The 12,255-nt window shown below is 38.2% G+C and overlaps 1 protein-coding gene across 1 annotated transcript in view; it reads right to left on the reverse strand.

The window, feature by feature from the left end:
- The window catches only part of CHD6 (chromodomain helicase DNA binding protein 6), a 150,479-nt gene that overhangs the window by 91,179 nt on the left and 47,045 nt on the right, over positions 1-12,255 (reverse strand). Inside the window, exons 5-9 of the mRNA XM_008570986.1 lie at positions 9,265-9,327; positions 8,609-8,667; positions 7,829-7,946; positions 2,774-2,860; positions 2,440-2,574 (exon numbers count right to left, since the gene is read on the reverse strand). Coding sequence (XP_008569208.1) covers positions 2,440-2,574; positions 2,774-2,860; positions 7,829-7,946; positions 8,609-8,667; positions 9,265-9,327 — 462 coding nt within the window. The remainder of the gene's footprint in view (positions 1-2,439; positions 2,575-2,773; positions 2,861-7,828; positions 7,947-8,608; positions 8,668-9,264; positions 9,328-12,255) is intronic.

Below are 12,255 nucleotides of genomic sequence, written 5' to 3' on the forward strand. Positions count from 1 at the left end.
CTTGGAAGTGCTCTAGATGTGGAGGCATCACTCCCTAGTCACTCATCTGGATTTTCCCTCTTTCTCCAGTGCTAAAGATTTTAGTTTTACATCATCTACTGGCCAGGAATTTCAGCTATCTAAGCATAAGACCTGAAATCAGCTAGAAGTTTCTGACACCTATGTCTCCTAAGTGGTATACACTGTAGGAAACAAATGACCCCAAGACTCCACAACTTTCAGTACCTACTTAGTTAATTTCAAAAGAGAAGAACTAATTCTTGACATTTCCAGTGGAGGTCTGGCCTTGAAAGGACTGCTGCTCTCCTTTTGCAATCATTACTTACACTTTTGTTTCTTCCTTTCTCAAAATTTCGTATTTTACCTACTAGTAACCCATTTTTATCAAAGAGATTTTAGGTATAGAATGTCCTATTCATCAAGACTGGTAAGGACATCTCCAGAATTCAAAATCCAGAATAAGATCCCTTTAAAAAGTTATTCAGCTTTAATTATATATTTAGCTACCGTTTCACAATTTACAACTTTTGTAATAAGATTTCAAAATGTGCATTTTTAAATAAGAAACAATAAATTAGGGGAAAAAAAGACAATTATAAAATGATACTATGGTTCACTGAGAGATGGAGAGGACAACAGCATCACAACCGCAAAGAAGTAAAGAAAATGTGAAATTGCCTGAAAACACTGAGAATCCATATTCCTGCCAAATGTGCATATAGTAAGTGAGGAATTAAGTGGAAGTCAGGCTGACAGAATGTGTAAGAATTCTGACTACTTCTACGTGATAACTTATAATCCCATCAGAATGAAATTCTCTCTACTCTGCTCCCACACTGGTGGGCTTCTGTATTATGCCGCACAACCCAATCAGCCTGGTACTGCATTTGTCCATGTACACACCTGCTTCTTCCTTTAGACTGTGAGCTCCTGGGGGCAGGGCCTGTACCTTGTTTCTTATCCTAAACAACTGACAAATTGAATTAAAACCAGATAGCAGTTAAGAGTATGAGGGTACTTCAAAAGGTTTGTGGAAAAACAGAATTAAAAGATGACACAAATCTTTCCACGAACCTTTTTTTTTTTTGTCCTTTTTGTGACCGGCCGCACTGCGCTCAGCCAGTGAGCGCATCGCAACGGCCATCCCTATATAGGATCTGAACCCGCGGCGGGAGCGCCGCACTCTCCCAAGTGCGCCATGGGCTCGGCCCCACGAACCTTTTTGAAGTACCCTCATATACACAGAAAAAGGTTGAAAGAGGAATTTTTTTTTTTTTTTGACCAGCAAGGGGATCGTAACCCTCGGCATGGTGTGGTCCGCACCACGCTCAGCCAGTGAGCGCACCGGCCATCCCTATATAGGATCCGAACCCTCGGCACTACCAGCGCCGCACTCTCCCAAGTGAGCCACGGGGCCGGCCCTGAAAGAGGAATTTAATAATCAATATTGCAGACAAAAACACTAAAAACTATAAACTAAATTTCTAATCACAGTTCTGCATCTCAAGATACTTCTGGTACATCTTTCATAGTCCAAAAAACCAAAAACAAAACACTGTTCTTGAATGGACTCTGACAGGTATCTAAGTTCAATGCTGAGGTCTAGTACTTTGAGTGTCAACCTTCCAGTGATGTAAAAGCAACAAATAATACTAATTAAAAACTGGACAGGAGTTTTTCATATAAAAATGGTGATTTTTTTTTTTTAACAGAAATGATCGTTCCAGCCTGCAGCCATATTCTTTAACTACTAATTCTCTTTCCAAGTGAGTTACACCTTAACAAGGCTCTGATCTCAATTCTTCTTCCTTTTAATTGTTGATATTCTATATACAACTACTTCTCAGGTCCCCCAGTGCATCTTTGCAGTTGAGTGATAATACAACAACAGAAAAACAAACTGATCCAATCAACACATATTCAAAATCTACACTCTGAGAGGTACCAGGGATCTACAGATAAAGGACAGTTCTCCTCAAGAATACTCCATTCAAATGAAGGAAAAGGATAAAAACAAAGAAAAGAGGTCATTGATGTAACAAGAGATAAGAAATTGGAAACAAGAAAGATACTATCTAATGAGCTTCTTTCCCACTCCAGGTATTTCTTTTACACATTCTGTCTTCCTAACTCAATATACCAAGAAACCTAAGCCCATATCCAAGGTTCTCAAATGTCACATATATCAAAATAAGAGTCCAGACCTAACACTGATCAGGGTGCTGGCAAAGCCAGAGGAAAACATCCTGAACTGCAGATTCAGTGGGGGAGTGACAAAGGTAAGATACTGCAGAAACCACTTAGGAGCACAGATAAACATCCACAGTGCACATCCATATGGGTGGATCATCCACAGTGCACTTCCATATAGACATCCATAGTGCACAGCTCATAAAAGTCCATGTTACAAGAGGCATCAGACAGATATGGATACTTTACCACGTGTTTAATTTCAGGGAGAACTTGCAGAGACTCAAATTCTTTAACCTTTGCAGGGTCCACGTCTTCTTCCAGCTCCCATGTGCTTTCCTCATATGGTAGTGAGCACCATTTCACCAGGTAATGAGTCACCTCCTGGTAGGGAACAGGAGAGAAACTCAATGTTCTTCTAGATTAAAGGAGTCAACCACACTCTGCCAACCCCTGAAAAACCACCCTACATGACAACACATGAATACTATTAAAACAAAGGCCACATGTTAAAAAAACAAGCAAAATATGTAGAAAGAAGGGAAGATGCTTAAGGAGAGGCAAAAGGGCAAAAAACACCTACCTCCCCTGTCTCTGCATCCTTGGTGTGGGCCACCTCCAAGATGCGATCAACTTCTATATAGTCAGGATTAAACAAGTCTTCATCAGGCTAAGACAAGCAGAAGAGAACAGTTAAGAAATGTGGCCCCTTCCCTCAAATCTAACACCCAGAGTTTTATCTTTAAGTGACCCCTATGCTAAGCACTATCAGGAAACACAGAAAGAAATGGTTTGCTTGAGAATAAAAGGCATTTCACAGACATTTCTTCACTGTCCCCAAATCCTGCTTTCCCTGACTGAATCTGAAGGATCCAACCATCTTAGAGCACCATGGCCAGATAAGACTTTCCCTGTTGATCGTTACAGCCATATGCAAAAATCAGCAAAAGAAGAGTTCCCTTTTTCTTACTGCTCCTTGTTCCAAAGACAGCCCTTGGCAACTAGGAATTAGTTTCTTTTTCTTCATAACAACGGTAACAACAACAGTTAACATTGGGAGGGGGCATTAGGGGAGCTTCCTAGGTACTGATAACGCTCTATTCCCTCATCTAGGTGGTAGTTGCACAAATGTATTTATTTTGTAATAATCCATTGAGATGTGAACTTAGGATTTATCTTTATGCATATTATGCTTCAAAAAAAGTTTACTTACAAATCAACAATAAACAACATTTAGAAATGCTTAATGTGTGTCCAGAGTTATGCTAATTGCTTTCATTTATCTCCAACTACCTTATGGAGTAGGTGCTACAATTGCCTTATGGATGAGGAAACCAATTCAGAAAGGTCAAGTAATGTGATGAAGATCACAGAGCCTTGCAAATTGGAATGTTTACCCAAGTCTTTCTTACCCAGGAGCCCTCCTCCTGGACTGCTGGAATGTTCTTACTGCCTCTAGGCTAGAAGGCACTTTAGGGGCTAACTATCATCATCTAGTCAATGCAGGAACACATTTGCATCCCTGGCAAACCCACCCTCAGATTCAATTATTCCTATTAAGAAATTTACTACTCTCTAAGATCTGATCCACTGTCAAAACAGCTTTAGAGCTCTATTTGTCTAGTAGTACAAGGGCACTTCAACAAGTTCGTCGAAAGATTTGTATTATTTTTCCATGAACTTTTGAAGTACCCTCACAATATCATGATCATTTTCATCATTACTATTAAATTACAGCTTAACTTCTTTCCTTGTGCTGTCACTCATTGGTATCATAACTGCCTCCTCTCCAGCACTGGTAAGTAATTTGATTCTCTCCTGTATGTGTTGGCTCTTCAACAACTTCTCCCCCTACCTGGGTTAAATAATCCCCAGTTGGTTGCACTGTTCTTCATACTCCATGTTTCCAGACCTCTTAATGATACAGAGAACTAACATGTATGGAATAATAACTAAGAGCTAGGCATCGTGCTAACCACTTCTATAAACACTGTCACTTATTATTCACAGTAGCCGAGATATGTAAACAACCCGGGTGTCCATCCACGGATATATAAAGTGTGATGTATATATAAATACAATAGAATATTATTTAGCCTTAAGAAAGAAGTAAATCCTGCCATTTGCAACGACATGGATGAACCTAGGGGACATTATGCTAAGTAAAATAAGCCAGACACAGAAAGACAAATACTGCATGACCTCACTTATAAATTGAACCTAAATAAGCAAACTCATAGAAGCAGAAAGGAAGACGGTGGTTGCCAGGGGCAGAGGGGAAGGGTAAATGGGGAGATGTTGGTCAAAGGGTACAAAATTTCACTTATGCAGGATAAATAAGTTCTGGAGATGGAATGTATAGCATGGTGATGACAATTAAAAATACTATATTGTAAACTTGAAATTTGCTAAGAGGGTAAATCTTAAGTGTTCTTGCCACAAGAAAAAAAGAATGGCAACTATGTGAGGTGATGGATATGCTAATTAGCTTGACAATACTGATTATTTCACAATGTATACATACACCAAAACATCAAGTTGTACACCTTACATATATAATTTTTATTTGTCAATTATTCCTCAATAAAGCTGAAAAACAACAGCACCACTGAGTCATTTAATCCTCACAGGTATTCTGTGAAGTTGATACTGTTAGGAGTCCCGCTTCGTATATATGAGGATAGTCAGTTTGAAGGAGCTTAGGCAAGTGGCCCAAGGCCACCCCAGCTCTGTGGGTGTGGGTGCAGGTGTGGTGGGAGGGATCTGGAACCTGTGCCCTGGCAGTTTGACTCCAGAGCCCAGACTCTTACCATTGTGCAGTCCACTATCCATCTTTGCTCTCAATTGCTCAGCTATGCCTTTTAAAAAAATTTTGTAACCACCATTACTTTCCTCCTACAGCTGTCCTCAAGTCTTATAAAGTCCCTCACTGAATCCCAGTAACCAAGTGAACACAATCGGTCTTAGGAATGAAGAAAGAGAGGCACAGCAGGACTGTTCTACTAGTGTACTCTAGGATTAATGTTAAGCAGGCATACCCCACTCTTGGCACACAGTAAACTTGTAGGTAATTTAACTGGCAATATCTTTTCTCCCTAGAACTGCTATCCAGCTATTTTCCCCTCTTCAAAATTATAAAGATTCTTTTTTGGGGTGCGTGTGGGGGCAGTAAACCCGTCCCCCTCCCCGCCCCAATGGGGATCTGAACTCTTGATCTTAGTGTTATAGCACTGCGCTCTAACCAACTGAGCTAACCAGCCAGCCCCCCCAAAGTCTTAAAATACCGATGTAGGGCATTATGTTTATTTCCATATTTTATTTATCCTAGCCTGTCCAAGTAAGCCTGGACTTTGACTTTGTCATTTATTCTACCATCACTGGGTCTGGTTAGAAAGTATTCTGAGTTTTCAAAATGATTTAGAATCAGAAGGCCTCCACCTCTGTGGTACGTGGGAACCCGCAGCCTCTTGAGCCTGCTTTGGCTACCTAAAAAAATAGTTGTAAATAATGGATATGAAGATGCTCTACTCAAAACTAAGTTACTACTTATATCATAAGAATACAATTTATCCTAGTTACTAATAAAAATATTGAACAGGTCAAGACCAAAGATTGTTATAGGAACTACTCTCCACTATTAGTCCTCCTTAATTTCACGATGTGTTCCAAATTTCTCAAAAGTTTTTCCTTCCCACAAGAGTATGAACTCTTGTTACGTTATCTCTATACACCCTAATTGTTTCCTCTATCTGTAAGCAAGGAAAAACCACTCCCTTGGGAATATATCAGAAACTAGACACACAGGGCTGTGTAGGTTATTGTAAGGAGTTTGCACTTTATTCCACAAAAACAGGAAGTGCTGAAGGGTCTGAAGCAGGGGGATGGTGTCCCTTAGCTGTGCCTAGTACCAGCGATGGGAACAGGAGAAAGACGGGCTCTGTCTGTCTCACAGGGCTTAAAATGGAAGAAAGAGACATGTAAACAAGTTACTACACTGAAAATACTTCCTAAACTAGAAGTGTGAATAAAATGTTCCAAAAATATGGAGTATCCAACTGGGCTTCAAGAACGGTCCTTCTGATTCCAGTCCTCACCTTCCTTTCACCACTCTTCATTAGAGAGGAACACTGCCATGAAAAAACAGTTCTCATGGGCTTTAAAACAATCATGGAGAGGAGCAGGGCCAAACTTCAAGGCTAAAAAGGAAGGATTTCAAGTGGGATAAGGAGAATGTCTACTGACATTATCCTAAAATAATTGTTTATCACATGAGAAAAAGGAACACAACATGAATAATGAGTTGGTAAGTGTGTGCATCTGTGTGCATTTTTAGGGTATAGTGACTTTATGTTTTAAGAATAATTTTTATTGCTTTTTTTCTTCAAAAGTTATCCGTATAAAATTGAAAATTACATTAAAAAAAAAAGAAAATTTACCACAATCCCACCAACTAGAGAAAATGACTAATATAAATAACCCTTTATTAGAGCTAAGTCTTTATGTAAAGACTTGATAATTTCCTTAAAATAAATGACAGAATTAGAATTTCTGGGACAAAGGAAATGCAAATTTTGGGACATCTGATGTCTGTTACCATACTGCTTTTCTGACAGGTTATACCAAGTTGTGTTCCCATCAAGTAATGTACGAGAGCATCCCTTCCCCACACTCTAACCAGCAATGGGTAATACCTGTTCTTAAAACCCTCAGAGATTTGATAAGTAAAAACTAGAAGAGTCCCATTTAAAAAAAACATTTTTTTTTTAGCAGCTGGCTGAAGATTACCATTTAATTTGCATTTCTTTGATTACTAGTGAAATTGACTACATTTTTGTATGGTTAATGGCCAATTTTTCCTTCTTTCTGAATTCCCTGTTAATTTGTCCATTTTTTCTATTTGGGGTTTTCTATTTTTCTTATTGAGTTATAAGAGTATTTCTCATCATTAAAGCTATTAGTCAAATGTATATAATGCGTGCATGTGAGTGTGCATAAATATAAATAGAAAGGTTCCCATATTGGATAAAAAGAATGTATGTGCATGTATATAATTAGGAAAAATGTGTATGTACATAATGTATATATATATATATGTGTGTATATATATATATATATATATATATATTTCCTAATTATTTACTTAAGATTTGTTTGTGGTATGTTCTGATATATAGCTATTACAGATTTGTTGAATATTCACATCCATTAATCCTTCCTCTTTCTGTAGGTACAATATTTAGAAATTCCCAAGTTTATATAATGTAATTATTTCTTTTCTAACACTTTTAGCTTTTGTTTTTGTTTTTTAAGTCTTTGAGTAAAACCCTTTTTTGGGAGGAGGGACTGCAGGGATGAAAGAACTGTGTGCGTACTCCTCACTATTTATTGGTATTCAGACCAAGGTGCATGTTCTTATGAGTTGCCAGTTTGTAAGGTTTGATGCTCAGCACTTTGGTGGATATTTTGTTTCCTTTGGCTTAATTAAATCTAAACTAGTTTTGCTGCAAATCAGCACGCTCTTATCAATTTGGCTTGAGGAAAAGATCTGTATAGGACTTCACCGTGGACTTAGAAACTTAAACCCAGTATTTAATGCAACAAAAGCAGCAGTCAAATGAGTAAGTAAGTATTGATTCACCTCAGTAAAAATGTGCTTCATCTGGGCTTGTTTATTCCTAAATCGCTTGATCTTCTGTGCGATACGAGGATCCTTTTCAAGTTCTTCCATTGTGGCCCATTTACAATGTAAGTAGGAACTATCCAAAGACACACAAATTGTGAGACAAGCACAGAGCTGGCAAATGATTGAGCTTTAAGGTGTTCAATAAATGGGGCAATCATCTAACACAGAAGCAGCGGAGTGGTCTGCTGTAAAACTGCTGGAGATTAGCCTTAGAAAGGCCTTGCCCTCAAGGACAGCAGAAAACAAAACAAAATGGAGTAATTCCAAGCAACTGATCTCTCTGTAGCTTCTATAGGAACTAGAGTGGAAGGAAGGCATGTGTGGGCAGGCTATCATTAATACACGTTAGTGAAAGCAGGCAGGTAGCAAGGAGAAAAAAATGCAAGAAAGAAAAAGTATGTGCTGTAGGACAATGGTTCTTCACCCTGGGTGCACATGAGAATTTCCCAGGGAGTTTTAAGAAACACCAATCTTTGGGACCACTCTGAGTATGAGTCAGAGTCAATTGGTCTTCGGTGCAACGAGGGTTTCAGTAGTCATAAAAACATCTCCTGGTAATTCTATGTGTAGCCAAAGTTGCGCATTACTGCCTAAGGTGAACTTGAATCAGACAAGATCTGTGGGTCATGCCTTAGGGGCTAGTCTCTGAAAACACAGAAGATAATGAAGTGATAAGGGAAAGGAAGTTTTATTAATATAAAATCCAAACACGTATAATACTTTAAACAGACGTACAAATTTCTATACTTAACGTAGAACAGCTCCAAGTCGAATGGAGGTTCTCCTGGGTGAACCTGTAACCAACAGCAAACAGTTAGCCCACATCCCAGGCAGGCCACCCTTATGTGCCAGCTGGTAAACCCAAACTAGCCCAGGGCTCTGAGAAACCAAGTGATTGCACTCATCTCTGGCATCCCCCAGATCCTCACTCCTGAAACACCAGTGGTATTCAGTCTGCAAGAAATTAAGTTGCTGTCATAAATACTTGAAGATGAAGCCAGGTTCTCACTGGTACCAACATGCTCTACTACCCCAGGAAGTTTCTCTAAGGGATTCCAACAATGGTTCTGAGAGGTGTAAAGAAAAAAACCCCACAATATTTCCATCAGGACTCTTTTTGCATTTCTTCTTTTTGGCCCTCCCTGATGACTTTCAATGAGCTATAGCAACTAAGGGATAAATACCTTTTCTAGGATCACAATAGAGAAAATGATCAGTTTGAGCTATTCTAGATATTTAAGTTTAATGTCCTAAAATCCTCCCTGGTGGTAAAAGTAAGTGTTGCCTGGCTCTCACTCCAGCCAAGAATGACCCCTCTAGGTTTTCTAGTCAAATATCTCTTCAGAGAGCATAATCTGTGCTAGTGACATAAAATCTAATGAGCCACCAACCTCCTGGACTGTCTTAGATGCCAGGATCTTCTCAATGATGTTTGCATCATCTTCTGGAGGCTCCTGGAGACAGAGATCAAAAGGAAAGAAAATTACCGGCACCACAGAACCCTCCCAAAATAATTCTGTAAAAAATACCACAATAGGTTCTACTTCATTCTAAAGTTCACCATTGTGTACTGAAGCCTCCCTCCTATCAGCCCTCAGCTTGATCAAAACATCACAAACATTTCACAAAGGAGAGGGTTCTAACCTCTTGGCACCATATAGCAGAGAAGTTATTTTGCTTTTCAGATTCAATTTCAGATCTACCTTTAGCCATCAATAAAATTGGCCCTAGAACTTCCCTTCTCTGCAAAACTACCTACATGTTGCTGCATATTTTCAGAAAGCTGTAACGGAAAAGAGATTGGGTGCCTTGGAATGAGAAAGTCTCAATTCTAACACCTACCAGCTACTAACTTTGGATAAGTTGATTAACACCTTAGTTTCCAAATCTATTAAATAGGAGTCAAGGCTAGCCGATTAGCTCAGTTGGTTAGAGTGTGGTGCTGATAACACCAAGGTCTAGGGTTCGATTTCAGTACCAGCTAGCACCCCCACTCACCCAAAAGGTTAAAAATAGTAGTCAAAAATGCATATCTCATAAGGTTACTGGGAGGATAAACTGCTATGTGAATACATTTTTTTGAATAGTAAGTGCTGTGTAAAAAAAAGATAGAATTATTCTCTATTAAATTGTACCATCTTTCTCCTCTGTACCTGGAAATGGCTTCCTGTTTCACTCATCATCCTGTGCAAATCCCAACTAAAAACAAATTAATTCCTTCCTTCCTACCCTAGATACACATCAAAATTTCTAGGCTACTAATCTCCATGAAATCTCTTTCTAGAGAATATTTATGATGGGCGAAAAAAAAAAAACTACATTAAGCTTGTCATTACAAGCTTAAATAAGGATGCCCTGAGTCAGAACATCCTTATGTTTAACAATCTTTCTAGGACTTTGACCAGTTTAATTTCAGTTGTTTTATATGTACTGTGACCTTTCCAGATCTATCACAATACAGGACTTAAAACAGTATATAAAAAGAACACTAATCACAACAACCCTAACTGCCAAAATCACTATTCTAGGTTTCTGGTTGGAACATCTCAGAAGGATACACTTTCAGTTTACCCATTCTAGGATTCACCTGTCCCAAAGCCAAACCATTACAGAAAACTGCATTTCTTAAGATCATAAATCAAGGCTTTCCCAGAAAAGTGATGAGAGTTTAAAAAAGGAAAATAAAAAAAACCTGAGGAAGGCATATGGCAGAAAAGAATTATGCAATTCAGCAAGCAGGCAGAGACAGATACTCCCAAAGGTTACAAATATTTACTACGCTCCACCAGACACATGGCATTGTGCCAGGTGCCATGCCAAAGTTAATCCAAAATGACAAAAGTCTTTTCTCACTGCTAAACAAGCAGGCAATTGAACTATACATACAAAAGAAAGAAGAGACAGGAATACAGACTAAGCTTTTGTTTTCTGTTTAGTATTTGTTCTGCTTGATCCTTAAGCATAGGTAAGAAAAGAAGGAGTAGCTTATCTTTTTGTCTTCTCACTCTACAGAGTAAACCTTTTGAGAGCAGAGATCCTGATGTGTTTTATTTACTGATTTAGCTACTAGCCTAGAAAAGGTCAGGCAAAAATGGGTAATCAATAGGTATTTGTTGAATGCTAAATAACAAGGAAGAGAAAAAGAGAGATAGAAGGAAAGAGAGTGAAAAAATACTCATAAAGTATCAAACTCTCTGAGGCCACAGACTAGAGACAGCTATTATTCTTGGTCTATACCACCTAATTAAAAAGTCTCCCCCTTCTCCATACACTCAGACATATCATATACTGTCAGGACCATATTATGCAGTAAAGGGCCAAAAATAGGTGTACTTTCATGAGTGGCAAGGACCACTATCACTGACCTTACAGCCAGCAAAGTCTGACTACAGCAAGTGGGCAGTGAGAAAAAAACAGGTGTTAGGTTAAGAGAAACAAGATGAACAAAACAACTTCTTTCCTAAATTTACATACCACATTATTTATTGAGTACCTTTTGTGTTTTATGCTCTGGTCTTTACAGAAATAAACGGGATGTATATATAGTCTTCATCATCAAGGAACTATCAGACATGCTAACATAATGCTTAGTAATTGAGGTATGGCATACATATAGTATGCATAAATCTTAAGTGTCTATCTAGATGAGTTTCACATATACACTTATATAATTACCACCCAGATCAAGTTACATAACCTTTCCAACATTCTGGAAGATCTTTGTGCCCACACTGGAAGTAAGCACTATTCAGATTTCTACCACCACAGATTAGTTTGCCTATTATTAAACTTCATATAAATAGAATCACAGTATGTAGTTCATTCTTTTGTAATACTGCATAGTATTTCGTTATATAAATATACCACTATTAATTTACCCACTCTACTGTTGAGGAACATTTGGGTTGCTTCTAATTCTTGTATTATGCATAAAGTTCATATAAATTGTATGTCTTTTGGTGGACAATATGCTCATTTATCTTGGATATATACCTAGGAGTGGAAATGCTGGGTTATAAGGTAGGTTCATGTTTAGTTTTAATGGATATTATCAAAAATTTTCCCAATGTGATTGTAACAATTTTTACACCCACCAGAAATGTACAGGAGTTCCAAGTGACTTGATATTGCTAGTCCATAACACATTGGCCATTCTAGTGGATGCAGTGTTGCTTCTTTAATTCACATTTCCTTGATAACAGGATGTTATCATCCTCAAGTGGTCGTTTAGGTATCCTCTTTTATGAACCTCCTATTCAAGTCATTTACCTATTTAAAAAATTGTCCTTTTCTATTTATTTGCAGGAGTTCTTTATATATTTTGGATAAGAATCCTCTGTAAGATATACAGATTACAAACATTTTCTACCAGTCTATGGTTT

Source organism: Galeopterus variegatus, unplaced genomic scaffold, assembly GCF_000696425.1.
Source record: "Galeopterus variegatus unplaced genomic scaffold, G_variegatus-3.0.2 Scaffold650, whole genome shotgun sequence".
Classification (NCBI taxonomy): Eukaryota; Metazoa; Chordata; class Mammalia; order Dermoptera; family Cynocephalidae; genus Galeopterus; species Galeopterus variegatus.